General features: G+C 40.2%; 1 protein-coding gene across 3 annotated transcripts in view; it reads right to left on the bottom strand.

Moving 5' to 3' along the window:
• Positions 1-26,956, bottom strand: part of LOC111141620 (phospholipase C beta 4) — a 168,339-nt gene that overhangs the window by 23,460 nt on the left and 117,923 nt on the right. For all 3 annotated transcript variants that reach the window (XM_022494323.1, XM_022494325.1, XM_022494324.1), the window contains 7 exons: positions 24,939-25,041; positions 23,430-23,594; positions 20,971-21,175; positions 6,471-6,559; positions 5,691-5,841; positions 3,027-3,076; positions 2,825-2,890 (listed from right to left, as the gene is read on the bottom strand). In XM_022494323.1, the coding sequence (XP_022350031.1) occupies positions 2,825-2,890; positions 3,027-3,076; positions 5,691-5,841; positions 6,471-6,559; positions 20,971-21,175; positions 23,430-23,594; positions 24,939-25,041 (829 nt within the window). The remainder of the gene's footprint in view (positions 1-2,824; positions 2,891-3,026; positions 3,077-5,690; positions 5,842-6,470; positions 6,560-20,970; positions 21,176-23,429; positions 23,595-24,938; positions 25,042-26,956) is intronic.

The raw sequence follows: 26,956 nt of genomic DNA, 5'->3' as shown, positions 1-26,956 counted from the left end.
ACAGGCAAGCATGGCATATCTTATCGGGGCAATTTTCCCAGATGTCCGACCTAAGGAATTTTGAACACCTCCAAAAATGCACACTAAAGCGGTTCTGTAAGTCCACACAAATGCAGATAGTTGGATTTAGGGAAATTTAAAATCTCCTTTTAGGTATTAATTCTACTATATATATGGGACTCCAAGAAGCTCATTTGTTTTCTATAAAGGAAATCAACATGGATTCCCTCAGCCAACTGGGATCTACTGGTTATTAAGCAACATGGAGATGTCCCTGCCAGCAAGCGTGAAGAAATGGGATTGGCTGAATGAAGTACAGTGGTGTCTGGGGGCGGAGGGAAGATCTACCAAGGCCAGCTCAAACGTATCACAGAATAATAATTTTCCACCTATTGATGGACTGAATGTTTCTATTCCCCCTCTGAATTCCTATGTCCTACCCTCATTCCCAATGTGATGGAATTTGGAGGTGGGGCCTTTGGGGGGTGACTGGGTCATGAGGGTAGAGTCCTCAGAGATGGAATCAGTCCCCTTAGAAGAAGAGACATGAGAGAAATGATAGTTCTTTTCACTATGTGAGGACATAGCAAGGAGGCTCTTTGAATTTCAGGAAGGGGGCTCTCAGGTGGCATGGAACCTGTGGCACCTTGACCTTGGGAAGTCCAGCCTCCAGACTCTAAGAAATAAATGTCTGTTGGTCCATGGTCCATGCCAGTTTGTTACAGTGGCCCAAGCTGATGTCAACACAATCTTTGTTTGCCACTTTTCTGATAAAGCAGATGGTCCTGTTTGTTGACCTGAGGGAGCTTGGACTCAAAGGTCCAGATGAGGAAATCAACAGATAACTTTGCTCTGTGGTACGTAGGTCATGTTCTCAAGAATCGAGGACCATTTCTTAGCAGCTGTACAGATAATGAGTGTACGGACACCTTCCACGCTAGATGGGGATGTTCCTAACATCCCATGGGCTACCCCTGCATTTGATGCAACAAGGGGAACTTGTCTAATTACCAAAGCATATGATGTCCTTCACAGAATAATGCAGTAAGTGTATGGGTGCTAGACTCAGGTGGTTTGGGTTAGAATTTTGGCTCTGCAGCTTTCCGATTTGGAGTGAGTAGCTCAACTGCTTAACCTCTCTAATCATTAATTTCTTAATTACACATGCAAAATGGAGACTGAAGTAGAATTTGTCTTCTAGGGTGGAGAGTATTAAATGAAACAATAAATATAAAACGATGAGCACAGCATCTGGAAAGTACTGAGCATGCAAAAATTCCAGTCACTATCCTCCTTATTTTTATTGTTGGTCACAGTATATGTTTCCTGGTCATGCCTGAAGGAGATATTTAATGAGGGTGAGGTCAAAAGTTGGAAGTTTCCCCAAAGCTCACAGGCCACGGATATGCCTGCCTCAGTGACAGAGATCCAAATTGAATGGAAGGAAGATCTGCGGGACGCTGTCTTACGATGTGGGTACCAAGTCCATCCCTATCACCAAAGTCAGGTAAGTTGCCTTTTCTCCCTCTTTTCTGTTGTCTTTCCATATTCTAGGTTGTTGCCAATGGCCAACAAAATCGAAAGCACTGCTTTAAGCGGCTCTGTCTCCAATAGTCCCACACTTCTAAAAATCTATGGCAAGAGTCCCCTATGGGCAATAAAAAGGAATTCTATTAAATGGACTTAGTCATGACATTTAGGAGCAGAGAGTGTACACAGTGACCTCTAGATCAGCAAACCCACCAAGCTATCAGTTCAATAACACAGGGGATATTACGAGGCCTCGATCAGGTTGAATTTCTCAAAGGAGCTCAGACTTAAAATGGAGTCCATGAGCCCAGCAGTCTAATATTTGGAGTGATTCAGAGATAACGTCACTCAAGTCTGGCTCTGTAGGACATGCCTTAGTTTGAGGACTGAGTCAGATTACAAAGAAGTGGAATGCAAAATCAGTTTAAAAAGAACTCCGAAGTCCTTTAAGAAATTGAGTTTCTCTTGTTCCCGTTGCCCTACACGGATGAACCCACACGTTACCCTTCCAGCCCCAGGGGGTTGTTGTGATCCGTCTTGGGAAGGAAAGAGGAATTATGTTCTCCTCCTTTCCCTGTGAAGAGTGACGGGGAGCAAGATGATGCCTGAGTGTGGTGAAGTTTCCAACCCACACGAGAACTCCTGAGGCCAGCTGCTGCTGTTCTCTTGAATTTGCCACCAACTCTCAGAATTTCTCACAATCACTGTCAAAAAAACCCTCTTCTTATGGGCAAAAAGGAAAAACAACTCTATTTCAGAAGTAGGCCACTGAGCAGAGTTTACATAATGGGGAAAGTGAGAAGTGTCCCCTTCTCCTGGAGCCGTGGGTGAGAGGTTCAGAGCCGGCTAGTACCCCCCTCTGTGCATGGTGTGGCAAACGACTCGCAAGCCAGGGGCTCTGGGTGCCTCTAGGCTGAGACTATGAGCTGGTCTTCCAGAGTCTGACGATGGCCCACTATTTTAGATAAAGTCCGACTACTAAATGATTTTGAAATGGGCGAAGCTTTGTTATGCTTTTGAAAGAACTGTTAGAAATGCAGATTACAAATCAGTGATGGCCAATCCCCAAAGGATTCTGTTTTTAAATTTCATTTGCCAATCAGTGAAAATGAAGGTACTACTGTCCAATTGGCTGGGGTCAGTTTCTAAGCCATGGTTTTGCCTGTGAAGAGTCCACTGGTCCACTCCACAGAATAACGACTTGAGGTTTTCATCAGAGAGCAAAAAGTAGAAAACAAACAAGCAAGAAAAATCGTACAGACATACTTAGGTACGCACATTCAGCACACCCTACCTTTGCGTGCTTCTTCTTTAAAGAATTTAGCTCCTTCTGTTGTTTCTTTAAGTGCTTCAGGTAAGCCTGTGGAAGAAACCAAGAGAATACCAAATCAGTGTTTTGTAGCCACGATGAATACATCTGGTGAGAAACAAAAATATATCAGTGTCACCAACATGTGTCACACAAGAGTGCTTGCAAAATGAGTGAGCCATTTTACCTTCATCTGCTTCAAATCTTCTATCCTCACTTGAGGGATAAGTTCGATACCTTAAAAAAAATTAAATCATTGTGTGTATTAAAAATTAGAATAACAGATAACACAAAATTCACCATTTTGAAATCTCATCTAAAGATTTTGAAGCAGCTTTACGTGTAAGGTTATGGATATAAACATCTTCATTTCTTATTACAAAGCAATTAACTAGACACTTCACTGGCAGGCTTACTGTCTTCGGTCAGGTTCCTTACAAGCAGAGCCTGAGCTGGAGTTCTGTGTGCATGTGGCTTACTGAGGGAGGGCTCTCAGGAGAAACCCCAGAAGCGAGAGAAGCAGAATAGGGCAGAGGAAGTAAGCAGGGGGCACTTCCGGCCAAAATCCAACCTGATCCTGCTGGAGGCTCTTAAGCATAAATGGCCATCCAAATTTGTCAGACCTTGAGGTACGAGACTGGGCTTTCATCACCCCAGAACAGCCAGCCAGTGGCTTCAGAGACTGTACAAAGCCTTCCAGGCATTTCCAGGCAAGGGAACTCCCACAGTCTGAGGGCAATCCTCTGAGAAAGTGGCAGCTGTGATTTGCAATCAGCCAATACACAGAACAGCTGGAGGAAGGGGGGTGCAAAGCCCACAAAGGATATCAGATCAGGCACTGCAGCATCTGTGAGTGTTACTTTGCTCTTTGTATTTCAGGATCTATCATCCCAGTCAACTACCTCCCTCTTCATCGTCATCAAAGAACAAAACTTTTTTTTTTTTTTCCTCAGCTGCTTTGATCAAATGTAACTTTTAAGCAATAGGCTATTGAGTACTGCCATGCCTTCAACACATAGGAAATCCTGGAATCAAACTGTGGTATAACAGAATGTTGACATGAGGACCCGGAGTCATATACTCCATTATCCTGCTACTAGAGGGATGCTAGGCCAGGTGTTGTCATGGCAACTGGAGTTGTCGGAGAATCCCCAAACATTTTCTGTTGGACTGCAGATTTTTCATCTTACAAATTAAAAGGAATGTGTGTTTTGTACTCTAATTGAATTCCATTAGACTCCAAAAAGCAAGGGATGAGATATTCAAGAAAGAGAGGCCTCGAGTCCCAGGCTCTTGTTTTTTAGTTTTGTTCATTTTAAGAGGAGGTGCACAGCCAGTGTGGGGTAGGAAGGCGGGAAAGGGAGTTAGGGCTAAGAGAAATCGGTCCTGGGATCTATACCATCTATGATAGGGGTGTCCAGAGAACCTGGGGCTGTTCTTCATCTCCTATGTCTGATGTCACAAGGCAACTCCCTGCTTTACCGCAAGAGCAAGGGGGCACTATAGGGCAGAGATGTGAATCTTGCCTGTAAAATGAACAGAGGACTGGGGTGCGTGCTGGGTCCTCCAGAGAGCTAACAAATATTAAGACTGAAACCAGTCCAATGAGACTTCTCTTATGGTCTTGGTTAAAGTAAATCTTGATTAACGGGAACCTACGCAAACATGAACTTGGTTTTACATTTTTTTGGGAAAGATAGAAATAACTTGTAAAAATTTTAGTTCCTATAAACGATGTATCTAGGAAACACCCACACTCTGCATGCAGAACAGGAACTGGTATATGCTTAGTTCCCTCTATGGGCCTACCAAAGTGTGTCTGACACAACTTTTGGTGACCATGGCAGGGTTCTATGTGGGGGCTGTCCAATGGAGAGCCATGAGCTATGTGTGGTTCTGGGCACCTGAACTGTGGATAGTGCAAATAAAGAGTTCAAATGTTCATTTTAACGTTGAAATTTATAGAGCCACACGTGGCTAGTGGCTGCTCCACTGGCCAGTGTAGTTCTACAAGCCTCCCTGGTTAAGGGAAGGGTTAAGTATGGAACTTTGGGCTCCAAAGATTGTAGTTAATTCAAGTTTCACTACGTCAAGTTTTTGTTCTTATCAACAAAGCTCAAAAAGAACTTGTTTGCTCTCAAGCCACCTTTTGGAGGCCAACTCAGAGTTTAGTTTTAATTCCTTATTCTTAAAATTAAAAAGAAAATCAATGCCTGGTCAGTCAGCACGGAAGCTAATTTTAAATAAGGAATATGGTTGCGGCCCTACCTACTAGCTGAATGTTAGCACATGGGACCAATCATTCCTTGTGGTGACACCTCTTGGGATATTTTGTTTCACCCACAGGAAGCTCTATAGAATTGGCCTTCAAATGTCCATCTGATAATTTTACAAATAATCATGGATGCTGTATATCTACTCATGGGAGCAACCTGTCAAGAAGGAATCTAGAAATATATGAACAATGATGATTCTGTTGGTTCATGAGCCCACTGCCTGTCCAGATGAGTGACCGTAGGGGTATCCAGGAGAGTGTGGGGATGACTTAGCAAAGTTCACTACGTGGAAGTTCTTTTCATTAGAGAGTCTAAATCCTTTCTAAAACTATGGATATGGTACCCAGGGCCCTAAGTTGAAGGGGATCTAGTAGATGAAACAAAGGTTGACTTCTGTTAAACACTCAGGGAAATTAAGTAGTTCGTCCAATCTACAAGAAAACATGCTGCTCTTGACTTTTACAGGGCAATGAAAATTGGCAAAATTAGCAATTCTAAATACCCTCATAGAAGGCTATTCAAAAAGAGTCTAAAATTGCCAGAACAGGTAAGAAGACCTAACCCCTCCCCTTTACCTTTCTTCGCTTCCACACCAGACCCCAGGGCCGCCGTGGTGGTTGGTCTGAGCTCAGAGCTGCTCTGTGGGGTCACGTTTGCTTTGGCAGTGTTGGCTTTTCCTTTCTTGTCGTTCTTAGAAGTATCACTGGGCACGTCTGCTATGTCACTCTGGAGCAGAAATGTTTGTGTTAACCTACACAAATGTGACCTTGCTTTCAACTGTCTTGCCCTTTCTCTTTTACTGAATCCGGTTTGAATCACTCAGCATCTCCCCTACAACTCTCTTAATGGATCACTGCCTGGCAGGAGAAAGATTACATGGTTTTCTCAGGCTTGAGGCAAAGGATGAAGCCAAGGAAAAAAGATGCCACTCTTTTACAAGCAGGGTATGGTAAAGGGAGCTTTAAAAACAAAGGCACAAACAAGGCAAGTGTGCACAACAATGGGGAAGGTTGGATGCAGGACTGGTAAGCAACAGAGACACATATATGTCAATTTCACCAATTTACTGACTTCGGTTAGCTGGTATTCTAGTGTATCACAAAAGCACCCTATATCTGAAACATTACTAAAAGCATTATGGATTTCCATTTCATTTAGTAAATGTTTTCCATTTTGTTTATTGAATATGCTACACTTTTACAGACCCTTGCAAATATTTTGTTGAATTGATAAATGTAATTTCAAAAACACTCTTCAAGTTTGGTCTATGAATTTATCACTTTGTCTTGCTCTTATAATCACTGACCACTGAACTTCCCCAACTTGGCTGTCCTTAGCCAACCATTGCTACTTACAGTTTCAATGCCCATAGCTCTCATTTGGTCTGCTCTCTTTTCCGTAATGGAAAGAAATTTCTTTGGATCTGATAAAGCATCTACGATATCTGAAAAAAAAAAAAAAAAAAAGTCAAGGGGCTGTTGATTCTCTGTTTTACCGTACACACACAGGAAAATTCAGCTAATGAACAATTCATAATCCTGGACCTCTGTTAAGTCTTCTGTTAAGTACCCTCGCCTAGGACATAAGACAGAATTAGGAAAGCACAGCAGTTATAGAAAACAGAAATAAGGGCAAGGACAAAAGCCAGATGACTCTCTCCTATTTTCTCTTTGGTTTTCACCCAAATAAAGATGACAGTGTGGCAGGGTAGGCCAAGTGAATTGCCTTGAGTTCTTGACTATTTACTTATAAGCAAGTTGATTCATGTCTCCAGCTCAGTTTCTTCATCTGAATATTAGGGCTGATACCTCCCACTCTGAAGGGATACGATGAGTATTCAATGAGATGATAACTGTAAAAAGTGCTTGGAACATAGTAGATACCACTGGTATCTAAGTCTTATTTTTAGGTAAGAAGGCTAATACATATTTAAAGCCAGTTTTGGTTCCATTGTAGTTAAAATGAAGTATTCTCCTGCATCGTCTTAGCTACACCTTAAAAATGGTAAAATTTCATGTTTTACATAATGTCATTGAAGAGTTCCAAGTACTTTTCAGTAGAATCTCATGTAATTTTGCATTATTTACCAATACTACAGAGGTAATATTATGCTCATTACCTTAAAACAGTACGTAATTTACAATTTTCAGAAACTCTACGTACATCAATTTCTTCCAGTAAAATCACCCTCCTAATTATAGTCTTAAGATAATTTTTCTCCATTGAATATATGTATTTCCTTTTATAATAGAAAATAATACATGTACATGATAAACATTCAAACATATAAAATGTAAAAATCTCCTCTCCTGCCAATCCTACCCTTTGTATACACTGTTAACCATTTCTTGCATCCTTATTGAAAAAAAGAACAAAACAAACAAGCCAAACTCCAAATGGGTTCACAGTTTCCTGCACCTATTTTTTATTTTAAATTTCACATATCTTGGAGACACTTCTTTATCGGTAATGTAGGTCTACTGTATTACTTTTAAGTCATTTTCAGAATGACTACCATTTCTTTAACAGTGTTCCGTATTGACAGACTGTTAGATTACTTCCAGTTCTTTGTTATTATAAAGAGGTATTGCAGGGAAGATCTTCGAATGTCAAATCTCAGCGCAGACATTTGCAGTATCCATAGGATAAATGCCTAGAGGTTAGAATGATGTGTAAGGGTATTTGTCCTTTTGGTCATAGCATTGCCAAGCTACCCTCCAAAGAAGTTGCATCAATTTATTTTCTCCTACCAGGGCTATATGAGAAGGTCTGACTCTAGTTATCACTCAGGTCCCTAAGAACTCTTTGTCTCGTAATGGGGGATGTGACCAAATCAGCTCTTAAATCTTGCTTAGGAAAAATGACAGATAATCATTTTTTGGAAGTTAAAGTTCCAAGGCTATATTTACCTACTTTAAGTCCAAATTACGAACATTTTCATGCATACACAGAAGTAAAGTTAAAATAACCCCCCATCTACTGTTGGAGCCCTACCTGTTATAAACAGCCCACTACATCTCCTTTATCTAGTCATCCTTCCCTTTTTTCCTTTCTCTCTTCTCTCTGCTGACACATTTTGAGGCCAATTCCAGACATTATAACATTTCATTCCTAATTACTTCTCTATACGTCTCTTAAAAAAAGTGCATTTTCTTTCAGAACCAACTGTGGCAGCACTATGTTCAACCAAGCTGGCAGTGATTCCTTACTACTAATATAATAAATGACCCATCTTATTATTTCCCCTATTGACAATTTGTTTGAATCAAGCTATAAAGCCCATACAAGGTCCCTGATAACTAAGTCTCTTGAACTTACTTTAATCTAGACTAGTCCCTGCTACTATTTATTTTTCATAATGTATACATTTGTTGAGGACACAGATCAGGTATCCCATAAAATGTCCCACATTCTGAGTATCAATGCTTGCTTGTTGTGTTATGAGGCTCGACTTTCCCTTTTTGTAGGAAAACTCCAAAGTAGATACCATGACATTCAGTATGGGTCCCATATAAACAGATAAAGCTTGACTACCCCACTAGCCCTGGTGCTAAACTCACTGAGTTGGCTCAGGACATTTAATCCATCTGTGTCTTACTCCCAGATGCCTCCTCCTTGCCCTTGTCCACACTGTTACAGGCCAAGGTGAAACTCACACTGTGTGCACTAAACCCCCTGCCCGTGGTGGGGAGGCCCTACCTGTACACACCCACACTGGATACACTTTGCCTTGGCTTCCCACTGGAATATCTCAGTGGATGGTCCACATGGCTGGCTATTAGGAAACAAGTACTCGCTTTTGTGTGTGTGTGTGTGATATACAATTAGGTTGAAGGCCTGGAGGATATATATGGTATTTTTCAGTGGTTACTGGTAGTCCTTTCAGTAGGAATAACAAATAACACTTAATCACTTCCAGCTGATTATAAAACCAAGAAAGCAAGACCTTAATGTGTGAAATGACCCATAATCATTCCAAACTAACCAAACTACTTCCCTTTTTGTATAGTCTTGTGTCATTGTTTTCCACGTGAATACATATTTTATATGGTTTATTTAAAATTATATAATCTCCTTTTATCATTATTAGGTTATACCTGTATAGTTCTAAGGCTGAACTTTTATTGAATGAATAATGTTTCATAGAGTTTATGCACCAAATTATTCTCTATTTCTAGATATTTAGATGGACTTTCAATTTTTTTTTTATGAAAGATGACTTTGCAAGAAATATGTTAATATAGAAAGAGGTCATTTCTTTTTATCAGAGAATTTGTAGTTTAGATACATAAGATAGAAACTTATACACTTGATGAGTATCACTAACAAAATTTGTTCCTAATAAGCTTTAAAATATTTAAGAATAATTAATGGAAGGAATGAGTACAAGGAAACTATAGCAGAATTATAGCAGAAATATAGCAGAGGGTATAGGAAGTTGAATACTGCCCTTCAAAATTCATGACTACTGGGGGACCTCGGGACATCAGCTTATTTACAAATAGGGTCTTTGCATATATAATTAAAGACTGAGATTACACTGGGTTAGGGTAGGCTCCAAATCTAATAATTGGTGTCACTCTAAAATGAGGAGAGGTCATACAGAGAGACAAAAAGAAAAAGGCTAGGAGATGACAGAGAATAGAATAACATAGCTATATGCTAGGAACACTGAGGACTGCCAGGAACCACTAGGAGTTAGGAAGAGGAAAGGAAGGATTTCTCCAAGAGCCACCAACTCTAGGATTTCAAACTTCTAGGCTCCAGAACCGTCAGAGAATACATTTCTGTTGTCTCAAGTCTTCCAGTTTGTGGCAAATCTGATTACCAATGGTAACTGAGAAAAAAGTTGTTGCTATTGTTTTAGTTTTTGTTGTTTTTAAAGGAGACAGAAGTTTATTGAATACACTGCAAGGTAGCAGTAGACAGCAAAGGTGGGACTGTCTGCCACAAGGTGGTAGGGAGGGGTCGTAGTTGTAGGGCAGAGTGAAGAGGTATGGGAACATATGAATTTTGCCTTTTTTGATAACTGTGCCTGGTTGTGAGTGGTCCACTGGTTAGTTAGGGCCTATGGTTATTTTGAAGTAGGTTGCTTAATGAGCCTGTTTGCATGCTTGAGGTTCCATTGCTCAAGCCTGTTGCCTAACGGCCTAAAAGGGCCTTTATATTCCCACTTGACAGATCGACAATGACAAATCTTTGGCATTTGGGTGGAGGTCTCATCTTCAGTAGCTTCTTCCTGATAAAAGAGCTGTGGAGAGGTATCCCTATCCATTGGCCAACATTGGTCCGTTGGGAATTTGTACGTAGGAATTACAAATGGTAGAGGCAACTGAGTCCAAGGTAGACAAGATATACGCATTTCCCTAAGTAGAAGGGATCATCTGTCAGCTTGAAATTATGGCAGCGAAGGAGTTTTCTATTCTTGGGTATATCTTTCAAGCAAAGTAGGCTTTTTCATTGTTAATAAGAGCATCCCTCAGCCCCTGGAGACCTCTTGAGGACCTGTCATGGTGTGATCAAAGATATATTGGACCCTAGAGTATTATTCTTGTTCCCTGCAGCAATGTCTTGGTCCCAGCCTTGAGGGCTGATTCTGCACAATTCTGACTGAGAACATAAGTGCTGTATTTTATAACAGAGTCACGAAACAATACGTAATTAGGTCATATATTGTTTTGTATTACATGGACAAACTGGCTAAGATGTCCTTGTCAGCCATCTGCTGAAGGACTGTGTAGATAGAGCCTAAATTATACATCAAAATAAGATGCCACAGATTTATCCATTAGTTGGATACATATCATTACTTAAATCCGTCTTCAATTACCAGTATTAACAATTCTAGAAGCTATTGGAGAATTATGTTCCCAGATCTTGAAATATTGCCTTGTTACTCAGAGTTTAAATGAGATGCTTTTTTCACAGTTACGTGGGCTTTTGATATTTTTCTAATATACGATATAACTCAATATAATAGTGTCTTTGATCAAATGATAACAGAAACACACAAAGTCTAAATAAGGCTTGTTCAAACTGAATCACATGGGACAAAAACGAGATGATGAAATGCCTTGAACAAGGCTTAGGTTAGCCGGTCACTTAAAACAAGCACTTCATTCCTGGCAATTTTGAATAATAAATCAGGTACTTCTAGGACACAGGAATTTGCCCTGTGGTGGCAGGTGCTCATTCTGTAGCCAGAGCAACAGATCAGTGCAGAGGGCAGCAACTGGGATAGTTTCACCAAAATAAATCTGGCGTTATCTTGGCCAAAGGTTTGCATATTTAAGTAAACCTGTTATCTTTCTTTGGTGCCAATGTGACATTTCAAAGGTATCCTCCCCATGTATTAGAGGAACATTGTGGCTAGGTAGATCCCACATAGTTCTGCATTCCACGGGACACCCCTCTGTGCCAAGAGTGAAGTTTAGATGCTGTTCAACATTGACTCGTGTGCTAAGTGTGCCTAAGGAGAGGCCACACTGACCTACTAACAGGGTAGAGACCTGTGCACACACTTTGATTCTATAGAACCCACAGGGTGAGCTGAAACCTCCTGGATGCACAGGCTTTGGAACCTTCTTTTTTTTTTTTTTTTAGATTTTTATTTATTTATTTGACAGAGAGAGATCACAAGTAGACAGAGAGGCAGGCAGAGAGAGACAGAGAGGGAAGCAGGCTCCCTGCTGAGCAGAGAGCCTGATGCGGGACTCGATCCCAGGACCCTGAGATCATGACCTGAGCCGAAAGCAGCGGCTTAACCCACTGAGCCACCCAGGCGCCCCTGGGACCTTCTTTTAAAAAAGGAACCAGTCTGCCTTTTCTCATTTGCTTCTTTCTTCTGGACTAACAGAAGTTTTACTTATTTGTCCTTGAAAAAAAAAATGCCATCTATTTCTAGGTTTAGTGCCATTTCCAAAAGTCTGGTTCTCCTGGTGAAGACTTTCCATGTATATTCGTTTTTTCCTTCTCCTTCCCTCCTACCCATCCTTCCTCATTTCCATATAGAGTTGAAAGCATCAAATTAAGCATTCCCCCAAACTGAAAAGAAGATAGCAATTCCTCAGCACAGACTTCCAGATACTTGCTGGTTTTCAAGGGAGCTCTGTCTTTGGTTTGTCTGCTTCTTTAGCGGTTGCTTTCCAAGGCACTTAACTTGGGTGTCTTGGTGGTGAGCACCAACTGTGGCACCTAGACAGTGTGGCTCCATGTGCTTGCTCTTGGCTCAGGTTCCCTCGTAGTCTCCATTCTACTGCTTCTATCTTAGCAAGAGGTAAAGGCAGCGGAAGAGTTTGTGTTCCCTTAATGGTTACAAAATGATGTTAATGAAGATCAACAAATCCTGTAACTATGATTTTAGATGAGGTCTTTTAGCTTCTACCAAATGACTAAGCATTTCCCAAACTGCATTTCTAGAATGTGAAAAGATACATTAGGGGTGGTTGGTGCAAGGATCCTGTGGTCAAATAAGACTGGGAATTGCTTATGTGTTCCCCTCTTCCCAGGTTCCACAGTAGATCCCAAGGAATGCAATCAGGAGCCTGATTAAACTCACCTAGCTGGGCAATTCCTGAGGGAATGTTGTTATAATCCATCCTGCCCCGTTCTGGGCACTTTTCTTTAGTGTTCTTACCAACATTTTCTATAGTTCAGAGGAAGCCATCAAAATGGTTACTACTGCAATGCAAATCAATTTTTCAACAAATATTTGATGGAATAAAGCATCTTATCATCCATCAAGGAGAGGACAAAATAAATGGAAGGACTTTAAATTCTATCAGGAAATCCTGAGATCATAGCCCTGAAATGGCATCTTAATTAACAATGTTCCTCCTCAGGGGCTATGTCATGTAACGGACAGTCCACTCTCTTTGCAGAGGGTTTGGAAAGCAACCCTGGGAAGATGGTGGGCAGAGATAACAAGAAACACCCACCCCCCAGCCTCCCTGATGTATCTTGAATCCCAAGTCAGGCAGAAAGGGGGAGCTGGCAAATAAAAAAAAAAAGGCCGCTTCCTCTTTGCTTGCATAAAACAGCCTAGGTGCAGAAGAGAAAACAAAATGTCCAGCTACAGAAGTGAGATGAGCACTGTGCAGGGAAGGAGTGTAAGCAGCTCACTCAACTCAATCTTGGAGCAACATTTCCATATAATGCCCATGTGCCCTGTATTTGGATAGCAGAGCATCAACTCTCTTATTTGTTCTCCTTACCACTCAGTGATAATAAAACCTTTGCAAGTGATCAAGCCCATCAAAAGTAACAGTGGGTGGCACAAAAGACTAATGCTCATTTAATTGCCATCTGCTTGGGAACCAGCTTCCCATCACCAGCAGCAATGGCTCACAGTGATAGAGCTGGGCAATGGGTAGGCGCTGATGTCCTCCACATTTGCACCTACAGATAAAGCAGCAAAGACAATCCCAGTGCTCCGAGGCTCAGTGGATTTGACAAAGGAAAAGTCACCTTAGCACCCAACCTAGCACTTTCCTTCTGTAGAGGAGTGTGGGGGGTAAACAAGAGGGCTCTTTTACTTGATATTCAGCAGAAAAATAATACTGGAGAAATCAAAGTCTTTTTGATTCATTCCTAGTCATCCCTCTCTAAATGTCACCATTTGTTTTTTTTCACGTGGAAATTGAGTTTTTGATAGTTAAGAGTCGTGATCTCTTCTTCCGCCCAGAGATATTTTACCACCACATGGCTTAGGAACGGAACCATCTGTGGAGACAGCTCAGAAGGGCTAGCAGTCATCTTTGTTCTGTGTTTTCTTGTGTGTGTTGAGAGTTTTTATTCTATAGCAACGAGGAGAAGGAATTGCACTTAAATTCCCTGGCTCTGTCTCCTGACAGGGCAAGGAAAGATAACAGGGAACTGACAAGAGAGAAGGGTCGGGGTGGAAAATACTGGATCTAGACCCATATTGGGAGGGAACTGGGGCAGCCCAGAGTTCAAGGCTTCTAAAGAATACCGTATGCGAGAAGGTAAGACTAGCTAGGGGCAATTGAAAAATCTATGAAATTATCTCCGTCAGGAGGGATTCCTCATTCTCTGGTGATCTCACAGCACAGAACCTCAATAAATAAGTGAACCAAAGCTCCTGCCGATGCTCAAACCCTCCCTAAGGAATTGTCTTAACTTGGAAGAGCCTTTTAGGAACATTTTTCTTGTTTCTATTAAATGATGCCACCCACCTGATGTTACCAAGATTTAAAATTCATTTAAAGATCATGTAGAACACTGAGTTGCTGGTGCTTAAAGAAAATCATGGTAAAATTACTAATGCATTAGAATTCTGAAACTTTGTAGTCAGCATGGAATTAGAAGATTTTTCTTACGATGATGAATTGCTCTTGACAAAAGAGTTTACTGCAGCAAAGTAAAGGGCAAAGTTGGGGAGAAGAAAATAGAACCAATGGATTTTTCTTGAGCTTGTTACAAATAAATACAAATGAAAAAAAAAATTAATGGAAGGATTGCTGTGGTGAGGTGTTACTCCTAAGCTGTGGGGCTCCAACCAGAGTTGTCAACTATGACCTCAATGAAACAGCATCCTGGCAGGCCAGGAAAAGTAGACAGTGTTTGAATCCACAACCATTACTTTCTAGACATTATGATGTATTGGACACCGCTTTGAAGTTATATGAGGTGGGGGGGGGCTTAGAAGTAAAATAAAGTTTGATTTGAACAATTACTTAAAAAACGAAAAACAACCCAATTAAAAAAACAAAAGCAGAACAAAATAAACAAACAAACAAAAAACCAAAGACCAAAACTCAAAAAAACCTACAAAGGGTACTAGAAAGTATTTTTCAGGAAAAGGAAAACAAATGACCGAGAAACATGAAATACAGTCAATCTGACTTATAATTGTAAATATACAAGTTAAAATGATGAGATACCACTTTTATTACCATTACTGGGAAAAAAAAAAAGATTTTTTTTTAGAATCCAGAACTGGCCATGGTGAATGAGAATAGGAGTCTCGTAGGCACTGGGTGGGAGTAGTGATCCAACTAAAGGGCTGGCTAAAGAGATAGTGGTAGATACACATATGGAATAGTACATAACCTTCAAAAATAATTTAAAAGTCTTATGTGCATTGGCAGGGATGTTCTCTACGATATATTATGTGAGGAAAGCAAAGCACAGAACAGGGTATATTATATTATCTTTTGAGGTTTAATTAAAAAAGAAATATATCAGGGTGCCTGGGTGGCTCAGTGGGTTAAAGCCTCTGCCTTCATCAAGTCATGATCCCCGGGTCCTGGGATCGAGCCCCGCGTCGGGCTTTCTGCTCAGCAGGGAGCCTGCTTCCTCCTCTCTCTCTCTGCCTGCCTCTCTGCCTACTTGTAATCTCTGTCAAATAAATAAATAAAATATTAAAAAAAACGAAAGAAATATATGGGGTGCCTGGGTGGCTCAGTTGTTGGGCGTCTGCCTTTTGCTCAAGTCATGATCCTGGGGTCCTGGGATCGAGCCCCACATCGGGCTCCCTGCTCGGTGGGGAACCTGCTTCTCTCTCTTCCACTCCCTCTGCTTGTATTCCCTTTCTCACTGTGTCTCGATCAAATAAATAATATCTTTTTTTAAAAAAGGAAATAGGGGCGCCTGGGTGGCTCAGTGGATTAAAGCCTCTGCCTTCAGCTCGGGTCATGATCCCAGGGTCCTGGGATCGAGCCCCGCATCGGGCTCTCTGCTCAGCAGGGAGCCTGCTTCCTCCTCTCTCTCTCTCTGCCTGCCTCTCTGCCTACTTGTGGTCTCTGTCTGTCAAATAAATAAAAAATAAAATATAAAAAAAAATAAAAAAGGAAATATATGTGTGTGATATATACACGGAGACTGCACATTTATGCACATACATATATATTACATATGCACAGATAGGCTTTATGTTTTATAACCTTTTGATGTTTTAAGACATTTCTGTCTTTCTTTTATTTTAAAATGTTATTAATGAGGGCACCTGGGTGGCTCAGTGTGTTAAATGTCTGCCTTCAGTTCAGGTCATGATCCCAGGATCCTGGCATCAAGTCCCACATCAGGCTCCTTGTTCAGCAAGGAGCCTGCTTCTCCCTCTGCCTGCTACTCCTCCTTCTTATGTTCTCTTTCTCTGACAAATTAATAAAATATTTAAAAAATGTTATCAAGAACTATCTAGGTAGCAGCATAATAGGTTGCTTTAATTTTTTTCTAAATTCAAAATATATATCTATTTTAAACTCTTTGTGCCGTTTTTATATTACACCGTTGTTATAGAAAAATAGGGCAAAATACAATTTTTAGAAATTTACAGAGGTTATGTATGCTTACTTAAATGATCCAGAAATAATAAGTAGAGTCCTACCATATGGGATACTGTGCTCTCTGTGATGTTCCTGGAAGTTGTCCAATGCAGTGGGCCAGCTTCATTAACCCTCATTCATTAACCCTTACCTCTCAAAGAGATAATTCTCAAAGAGATAACTATTCTCAAACTTGGATGTATATCCTACCAGAATTTTTTCTATCTACTTCATATGTGTGTGTGTGTGTGTGTGTGTGTGTGTGTGTGTGCATGTGCGTGTGTAAACTGATAGTTAAGGATCTTTGTAACTAATAATTGGATCATTTTGCAATTCATTTTTTCTCTTGGTAATAAATGTCATATTTGTGTTCTGAACACTAAGATCCAAGTCATTATTTTTAATAGCTACATGGTCTTCTACAGAATGGCCTTCCATATTTTACCAGTCTCTGGTGGACTTAGGTTGTTTCTGATCTTTTTTATACAAATAATGCTGCATGAAGTTATACCATGGATTTAAGATAATTGCTTGATTTTCGTTGTCAGATTAAAGAAATACCTAATTCCTAGGTTAAGCATTTGGTGAATTATAAAAGTTGAGATTTCGTTCACTTGGTCAGGCGTAAGAGGTCTTACTTCTATAATTAGTCTAAACATGTGAAGTGATTTTGGAGAAATGGACCCACTCAAAAGCTAAGAAAACATAACTAACCAAATTACTTAGTGTCCTGAAAATGTGACTATTTCCCTTAAAGTGCCGAAATTATTCAACAAGAAGAGTACACTCTTCTTGGTAAATGACACTAGCTTTTCATGATACATCATCAAACATGAACCAGAACTTTTCAGTTTTAGTATCATATACCCTGTGTTTCAGCTTCCTCAGAATATGTAAATAAGTCCAGCACTTCCCTGTCTGAAGAGAAAATCAGTTTACCTCTCTGCTGTGATTCATCTTTCATGGTCCCAACATGGCCACCGAAGGACCCCTCAACCCCACTCTAATAACTTCTTAGTTCAATGCCCCCAATATCCTCTGGTTTACTACCCTGTGGGCACGGATATAATAAATTACACTTATTATGTATATGTACATGTATATGTGTACAGGGTTGGAAAATTCTTGAGGATAAGTGTAGATGATATTTCCAACTTTATATCTCTTACCCATAGAGTAGGTACTAAATAATAATGACTATATCTTTTCCTTTGAGAAAAATAGTTTAAATGAATTTACTCAGAAATTGTCTTTACTGATTAAACTGGTAAATGTTAACAAAAGTTGCAATCTCATACATACACTGCTGATGGGATATTTGGCAATCTGTATCTAAAGCTTTAAATATACATACAACTCTTGGGACACCTGGGTGGCTCAGTCAGTTAAGCGTCTGCCTTCAGCTCAGGTCATAGTCCCAGAGTCCTGGGATCGAGTCCCACATCAGGCTCCTTGCTCAGCCGGGAGCCTGCTTTTCCCTCTGCCCTTCCCGCCACTTGTGCTCTCTTTCTGACAAATAAATAAAATCTTAAAATACACACACACACACACACACACACACATACACACACACACACACCACACGCAGCTCTTTCCACTTCTAAGAATTCATCTACAGGAAGTGATCATGAGTATTTCCAAGGCTTTACATTTAAGGTTCCTAGGCACAGTATTTTTTATAAGAAAAAAATGGAAATGACTTCAATGTTTATCAAAACTGAAGTATGGATAATACATAAAATGGAATCTCATGCAGCTAATAAAAATATTTCTATGACATGGAAAAATAGTGTCTATTAAGAGGAAAAAAAATTAACTCTCTGAAGTAATGAGTCCAAATGACTAGGTGCAGTAAGCGCTATTTAATTAAAATAGAAGAAGTGAAATTGAAAGTAAAGAGACAAATATGGCAATAGGGCTCTCTCCAGGTGGTGGATTTATGGATGACCTTTTTATTCTTTGTGCTGGAAGAATCTCTTTCTGATACATAGACTATCTATTTTGCCTTTTTTTTTTAAAGATTTTATTTATTTATTTGTCAGAGAGAGAGAGGGAGAGAAAGCGAGCACAGGCAGAGAGAATGGCAGGCAGAGGCAGAGGGAGAAGCAGGTTCTCTATTTTGCCTTTTTTTAAATTAAAGATTTTATTTACTTATTTGACAGAACAAGTGTGTGTGCACATAAGCAAAGGGGGAGGAAGTTGGAGGAGAAAGAATCTCGAGCAGACTCCACGCTGAGTGTGGAGCCCAACTTGGGGCTCCATCCCATGACCCTGAGGATCATGACCTGAGCCTAAACCAAGATTTGGATGCTTAACTGACTGAGTCATGCAGGTGCCCCTATTTTGCCTTTTACAGAATAAAACCTACCAAACATATTTGTGGAATGAATAAATCCATATTATCTTTCTTTGGCCATATAAAAATCTGAGATCTATATCAACAATTTACCTTTTTTTTGTTTGTTTGTTTGTTTTTTCGTTTCCTAGAAAATGCTGGCCTGCAAGGCGGCCAAGTTTCATTTTGAACTTTCCCCTATGGAATCAACATAGAATATCAATGTTCTAGGGAACAGGGACTCCACAGATTTCCTACTCTGTGGGCTCAGCACATAAATGTTCAGAACCGAATGTGGGAGGTTAGTTACGCAGATGAAATAAGGACAACATACTGTGTAAGTCAAGAGGTCGTAAAGAAAATCAGAAAGCGAGGAAGAAATGATTCTTATATTCGTATGTTGTTCTCCTCAGGTAAGTCCCTCAAGTAAATGCTCATGGCGCCTGCCCTCGGTTTCGTCACATATGAAAGAGATGACCGACAATTCTGAATAAGCAGTCTTGGAATGTCATATTGAGGTTAAGACATGAACTGCGGAATCCCACCCATGATAACACAGTATAGAAATTTCAAAGGCTTCTGATACAAAGTAAGTGACTACAATGACACGGTAGGAAAAAAAAAAATATGAGACTATTTTTAAGGAGATTAATCTGAATCCATATGTACACAAATGCAGACCCTGGGAAGGAGCTGCCCTATAAGTACAGACATTTCTTCAGCACAGACCTACAGGCGCCCACATCCCTTCTCAGCAACTTTTGGACTTGATGGACAGTGCTTGACACAAAGTAGGAACAGGACAAACTATTTCTTTCCCTTTTCTATTCCAACTGCCCATTTCTCTGGAATGAATTCGAGAGTTCCAGCTGAAAAGTAACCCATGCAGAGGGAAAGAGACTTGTAAGTTTTTGGCCATGTTTATTTATACAGCCATTTCTAAAATGTATCAGGGATAGCGCACTGCCCACGTTCAAGTATGGGGAAGATGGCGTAATTCATCTGCTGATGTCCTAAAAGCATACTGTAGGTTTTTCGTGTCTCTTCTTATCCACTTACCCAGCCCCACGGCGTCCCACCCAGACTCTTTTTTGTGCTTTTATATCCGCTACAGTATGTTCTGGCTTCTAATATAGGCTTTCTTTTTAAATGAAAAGCAGAGGAGGAGGAGGAGGAGGAGGAAGGAGTCTTTACTCTGGATTTGGTAACTGAAAAAAATCCTTACGGTTCATGTCCCTTCTTGAATCTGCAATTGGGTTGGTAAAGCTGAGGATTAGAGAACATCGGCTCTTCAGAGATGCAAGCAGTATTAACAAACAAACAAAAAAACCACCACAGTATAACCCCCAAATCCCCAAACAAAACCAGGATGTGTTCCAGCATACTACAGAAGTAATACTCGTATCAATAGCAGACATACATGTGTGTGCACATTTCCGAGCCTTCCTAGGTCACGTGCTGTAAGGGTCAGTCCTTCACAACAATGCTGTGAGGGAGGCAGTAGGAGCATCTTCACTTTACAGGCCAGAGAATGAGGGTTTGAGAGGTTGTCACTGTCCCAAGGTCACCCAGCCAGGAATAGAGACTTAGAATTTGCACCCTTGGTTAATTTGACATAATCATTGTTTCCTTAGGGCTCAAGAGACTGAGAGTATAGAGCATCTTAGTCTTCTTTTAATGTTCTTGGCTTAACTGATGGTTACAAAAAGTTAGCATGTTAGGGTATAAGCAAAATCTTATGATTTGGTCTGGGTTTTTATTTCTCCCATTGATTACCTTAGTGAAACCAAAGATGGTCTCCTGTGGATGGACGAGTGGGATTTTTTTGGGCAACTGAACTCTCTGGTGGATTTGGAAGAAAATCCAGAAAATCCATGTTGATATATGAGTTCACTTTAAAATTTTTAGGGATACCAAATGATATCTATGGTTCCATGTTACTTATGTCCTTTCTCCCTTTGGATGACGATGTAAGTAAATCCTTCACAGACGTATTTGCAAAAATTGATAAACCATACAAAATTACAGTATTTTAAAATAAGAAAGAACCTTAAAGATAATCCAGTCTTGCGCTCTCATTTCTTCCTAGGAAACCTGAAGCTCCTCTCTATCCTTGAATTCTTTGAGGCTACGGGAGTTGGCAGCACTGGTAGGAACATTTTTTTTTTTTAGCGATTGGTGAAATATTTTATAATCCTCTAATTTAGAACTTCTGTACTCAAATGTTTAACTTACCTCCAAATCCATCAGGCACATATGTTTTAAGAACAATATTGCAGAAAATGGTTGGCAGTGATAATGGTTTATTTCCCTCGTTTCGAAGGGAAATGTGTCGATAACCTGCTTGGAGGCCATCCAGAGGAAGGATCCTCTGGCCTATGAGCCTGTTGTTGTCGTCATACACTGCTATTCTCAAGACTGCCAGGTCAGGGAGGATTACCTGCAAACAAAGAATGGTACCTTTCAGGGGTATTTTGGAAAGCTGTCCCCAAGAGCCCTGACTCGAGGAATCTGAACCATACCCACGCTGTCCTTAAATGTGCCTTTATGGTGAAAAGAAGCCCAAGATCGATTTGGATTCCTGAAGGATACTGTCCAAGCTGCGGTATCCAAGCTGTTGAGAAAGCAATTGAACAGGCTTCCTGGAAATCATCTCTTTGAAAATTTTAGATGAAAGGGATGTGAACGATTACCAGTCCAACCCTTGTCATCTTTGCCCATCCCCATGCATAAAAATGGACAAACAAAAGGAGGCCCCGAGAGATCAAGTGACTTTCCTTAATCTCTGAGATCAGAACAGCTGGGCCTGGAATCGGGGCCCTTGCCTTTGAATCCTGTGGTCTGCCTCCTACCTGGGCTGCTTCTCTGCTTTTTAGCTTGGCCTGTTTTTGAGAATATGGAAAGTATCTTTGAAGAAATGTTCCGCGTATAAAGGACAACGTACACAGAAATTTGGATTTTTCCCTTTTCCTTGCACTCCCAATATTTTGGGATATTAAATAGAGTGAGATGGGGCAGCTAGAAACATTAACTTATATCTAAGACATCTACTCTTGCTATCTTCAAAATAAATAAAAGGACATAAAATCTGAGCTCAGCCAGCAGAATCCTAATTCAGATATAAAATAGCAACAGGACACAAGAAAATCCCATGTTGTAAATCAGGAATGACTTTTCATTGGCTAAGAACAACGAAGACATCTTGGCTAGTTTGAGTACTGTATCTAAGGCTAGACAATGGATCGGTTGTCTAGTTCTGCCTAGAGATTATAATTTAATCGAATTTCAAGATGATGAAGAGGAGAAATCAAGTTCAAATTCATCCATCTTCATTTGCGCTATCGTTTCTCATGTGGGTAAAAGGGGGCTTGCCTTGTGAGATCAGTGCAAAGACCAAAAATATTAAAAACAAGAGAGAACAAAAAGTGAAAGCACTTGGTCCTGATGAAAAGCAATTTAACTTCTGAAAAACAGTGAAGGGTGTAGAACTGGCATCTTGTTTCTGGGGCCAGTAATCCTATATGTAAAAAACCAAGTCTGATGTCTCCTCACTCATCAAAAACAATGAATGTCTGAAGTCAACTTTCTGAATTTCTAGAAATGTATCTAGGGATTATTCATGCCGCCAAAGAACACTGGCCACACCGACAACAGATCCAGCTATAAAAAGCCATTAAAAAAAAAAAAAAAACTGGTGGAAGAAAAAAGGCCCTTGACAAGTCATATCCAATTTCCACCACACCCTGTAGGAGAGAAGGTCATGGTGGGGGTTGCATGGAAATAACAGCGCTCACATAACAAGGGGAGCCTGAATCTCATAATGGCTTGTTTCACTGAACTACTAATCTTCTGTAATCTGGTTTCTGAAAACCAGTTAGCCAATTCTGAAACTGCTAATCCTCATTTCTGTTAAGCTAAGAAGCCAAAGATCTGTGTTGGAGGACATGCACACGGAACAGAAACACTGGAAGCCCTGGGCCTGAAGCAGCAGCAAGAAGCTATTCTGGTTGGGATAACAGAGCAAGTGAGAGAGAAAAACAGCTCTACTTGGAGATGGCACTACCAATGCATGGATTTTTCAATACATCTTACACCAACAAATGAGAAACAAAGGGAAAACGTGATTACAAGATAAAAATGAAATCATTATAGAGTATGACTGTGGTCTGTGGATCAAGGTACAATGGTAGGAAACCCCCCCAAAACCCAAAATAGCACATGAAGAACAGACTGTGGGGGTGGCGACGGGTATCACACTTTCTAGAGGTACAGGACAATACCAGCTGAGCTATTTAAGGACATTTATTGGTCTTACTTTTGGGTTCACCATCCTACCTGTCCTCTTGGCTAAAGGAGCATTGCAAGTTACTAGCCACTGCCAGGGCACAAAAGAACTCTCCAGTGTGTATGATGCCCACCAGTGAGGACACATTCTAAGGACCACCCATCTGGAACTTGAGCATTGCCACAGAGAAGATGGGCTCCTTGGAGGAGAAAAGGAGAACCACAAAGACAAGAACAAACAAAAGTAACAATCATACAGCATCTACAGAACTTACCCACTGGAAGAAGAGAAGAAGACAACATTTGGGGTTGTATAACTGTCCCATGTCATGTAGTGTCTATGTACCCTATGCACTAAAATGTGGCCCCTGAGTTAGCACAGCGAGTCTGACACATTGAAAGTACCCTACCTTCCGGAACACAAATGATTCTTCATTGTAAACTGGATTGAGTCCGTTGTTCATTACCATGCGAGTTCGGAATTCCTTACGTATGGTGTCGGTGGGCAACCCATACATATCCACTTCTACGTATGTACCAATTTTCTTATCTGATAAAAACTGACCTGATATGACCTGCAGCAACACAGAAACAGGGTGAGAGAGAAGTCAAGTCTGTGTCATTATCAAGAGCAATGAATAATCCAGAAGAAATTGTCTGTTCATCTTTAAAAATTTTAGTTACCTATGGAAGTAATGTATTCATTCCTTACTAAAACATTATTGAGCAACTACTTTATGCAAAAACAAAAACAAAAAAACAAACAAAAAAACCCTGCTCAAGACAGAGGTTCTGATGTTGAGAACTGTCTATAAAGAGAAGACAGAAATAATGAACCCTATAATAAAAAGAAATAATGTCCACAAGCAGCTTAATTCCACCTAAATGTCCACAAAGTGATGGGTTCAAATATGCCCTAGGATCCCATCAGAGCTCTGAAATTCTGCCCTCTTACACTTTATTAAATTCTTTTATAAGTCTTAGAAAGAGATGCAATAAAAAAGCAATGCTAAAATGCCTGTTGCCTGTTATCCTTTACCGATATCAACAATGGTCGGAGGTATATACTTGCAAAGTCCAGCATTAAATTCCATCTATTATAAAGCCATGGACAGACTATTTTTCATTTACTTTCCAAAGGACTATATAGCCATGTAGCAGGGTTTCTTTCTGTATTATTGAATAGATCATAACTTCCAAAGTTTTTCGAGGTAAAATCTGACATACAATAAACCGTACATTTTAAAGTGTACATACAGTCCATTTTGACGTATGTGCACATGTGTGAAACTGTCACAGTTTTCACTTTTCCAGAATGTCATGTAGTTGCAACCATACAGTACAAAGTCTTTTCATTTGCTTCATTCCCTTAGGAATATGCACGGAAGTTTCCTGTATGTGTTTCCATGACTTGCTAGCTCCTCTCTTGTCAGCACTGAATGGTGTGGGTGCGTCACAGTTTATGTATCCAACACCTAAGGAAGGATATCTTAGTTGTCCAATTTTTGGCAATTTTGAATAAAGCTGCTACAAATACCTCTGTGCAGGTTTTGTGCAGATGCAAGTTTTCTATCCATTTGGGTAAATACCAAGGAGCATGATTCCTGGATTATAGGATAAAAGCATGCTTCCGAAGTGGCCGCCCCATTTTGCATTCTCACCAGCAATGATTAAGAGTTCCTACTGCTCCATATCCTCCAGTAGGTACTTTTTCGATCTGGTGTCTTCTGCTGAATGTAGCTAATAGTTCCACTAGGGAACAAAATGTATCTCTTAGGAAGAAAAGGGGCAACTGCAAAGTTGAGAGCAACAAATGGGCCTTGTAACTTGACATTAAATATTTCAATGTGGCTTCTTCAGGCTTTTCCAGGACCATCCGCAGACATGTTTTTACAGTTCTGAGACAGCAGGGGGCTTACCTGGACTGAGCAAGTGGCCGCAATAACGCCATCGACAGGAGTTTCAGAGAAGGGATCGAATGTTCGATCGGGCCGTCTCATGAAATCTGGTTTGAGGAGGTACCTGGTGGGACCAAAGCAAAGAAGGACTTTATTAGTTGCATTTACAATGACTAACACACTCATGCTTCAGGACACTAAGTACTTCTTTTCTCCTGTCTCTAATTTAAGAGCTAGGGTTTTAGGTAAAGGGGTCTAAAGATTGAAGAAACTATTCCTCTCCTACAGATAATCCTGAAGAGAGGCAGGAAACGAGGAATGCTTTTAGATTCCAGGCTCAGTGATACCAAGCTTCCTGATGCTATTACATTCTCTTGAACTTTTTTATGCCATGGACCTCCTTAAATACTTACTCTCATGCACACAAAATAAAATACAAGGAATAACAGTGAAAAAGCAATTATATGAGCTCTAGTTACTAAAATATGAGAGTAGGGGCACCTGGGTGGCTCAGTGGGTTAAGCCTCGGTCTTTGGCTCAGGTCATGATCTCAGGGTCCTGGGATCGAGCCCTGCATCGGGTTCTCCGCTCAGCAGAGAGCCTACCTCCCGCCCCCCTCTCTTCCTGTCTCTCTGCCTACTTGTGATCTCTATTCTCTGTCAAATAAATAAAATCTTTAAAAAAAAACATAAATACGAGAGTACATGATATCCTACTTTGTGTTTTAATGACTGCATTGAATTATGAGATATGATGCTAAGTTGATAACTATAATTTTAAAGTACTGATATGCATAAAAATATTTTGTGAGATCTGTAGCAGTAGTAATGATACAAAATTATCTGTGATTTACATTGGTAAAGTAAGAGTAAGTAAGTAAGTAAAGTAAGAGTCACAGGTACTGTTAATAGTATTGCGGATTGTTGTCTTTGTTCACAGTGAAAAGAACCATGAAATTTCAAGTTAGAGGCAGGTGAACATAAAGATGTAATTATTTCCCTATTTCTAGCTAGTGCCATTAGGCAAGAAAATGGAATAAAAGGTATCTAGATGGAAAGAAAGAAGTAAAACTCCTCTTCACAGATGACATGATCTTGTATATAGAATATACTTAAGGAATTTACCTAAGGAATCTACTAAAAAATGATCAGAGGGGTGCCTGGGTTCAGTTGGTCGAGTGTTTAACTATTGGTTTTGGCTCAGGTCATGATCTCATGGGTCATGAGATCGAACCCACACTGGGTTCCACGCTCAGTGGGGAGTCTGCTTGAAGACCCTCTCCCTCTGCCCCTCCCCTAGTTCATGCTGTCTCTCTTTGTAAAATCCTTCTAAAATCTAAAGAATATATATTTTTTAAAAACCCATCAGAACTAATAAATGAATTCAACAAGGCTGCAGGGTTAAAAACCAATATACAGAAATCAGTTGTATTTCTAAATACCAACAATGAACAATCCAAAAACTGAAACTAAGAAGATTCCATTTATCATAGCACCAAAAAGAATAAAATACTTAGGATTAAATTTAACAAAATAAGTGCATGTAGTTTGAAAGCTACAAGACACTGCTGAAAGATGTTAAAGAAGATCTAAGTAAATGGAAAGACATCTTGTGTTCATGGATCAGAAGACTTAATATGGTTAAGCTGGCACTATTCACGAGATTGATACACAGATTCAATCCCTATCTAGATTCCAACCGGCTTCTTTAGAAAGTGACAAGCTGATCCTAAAACTCAAGGACCAAGAATAGCCAACACATCCTTGAACAAGAAAAACAAAATTGAAGTTCTCCTATTTCTCAATTTCAAAACTTTCTACAAAGCAACAGTAATCAAGGCAGTGTGGTATTGGCATAAGGATGCACACATACATCAATGCGATGGAACTGGGAATCCAGAAATAAATGCATGTATCTATGCTCAGTTGGTTTTTGACAAGGATGCCAAGATTATTCAAAGAGGGAAGAATATTCTTTTAAATAAATGTTGCTAGGACAACTATAATGGCCGCATGCAAAAGAAAACTGGTCCCTTCCCT

This window comes from Enhydra lutris, unplaced genomic scaffold, assembly GCF_002288905.1.
Source record: "Enhydra lutris kenyoni isolate GAN:26980312 unplaced genomic scaffold, ASM228890v2 scaffoldscaffold6, whole genome shotgun sequence".
Taxonomy (NCBI): Eukaryota; Metazoa; Chordata; class Mammalia; order Carnivora; family Mustelidae; genus Enhydra; species Enhydra lutris.
Note: the sequence above shows the minus strand (reverse complement) of the source record. Positions and strands in the feature narration are given on the sequence as shown.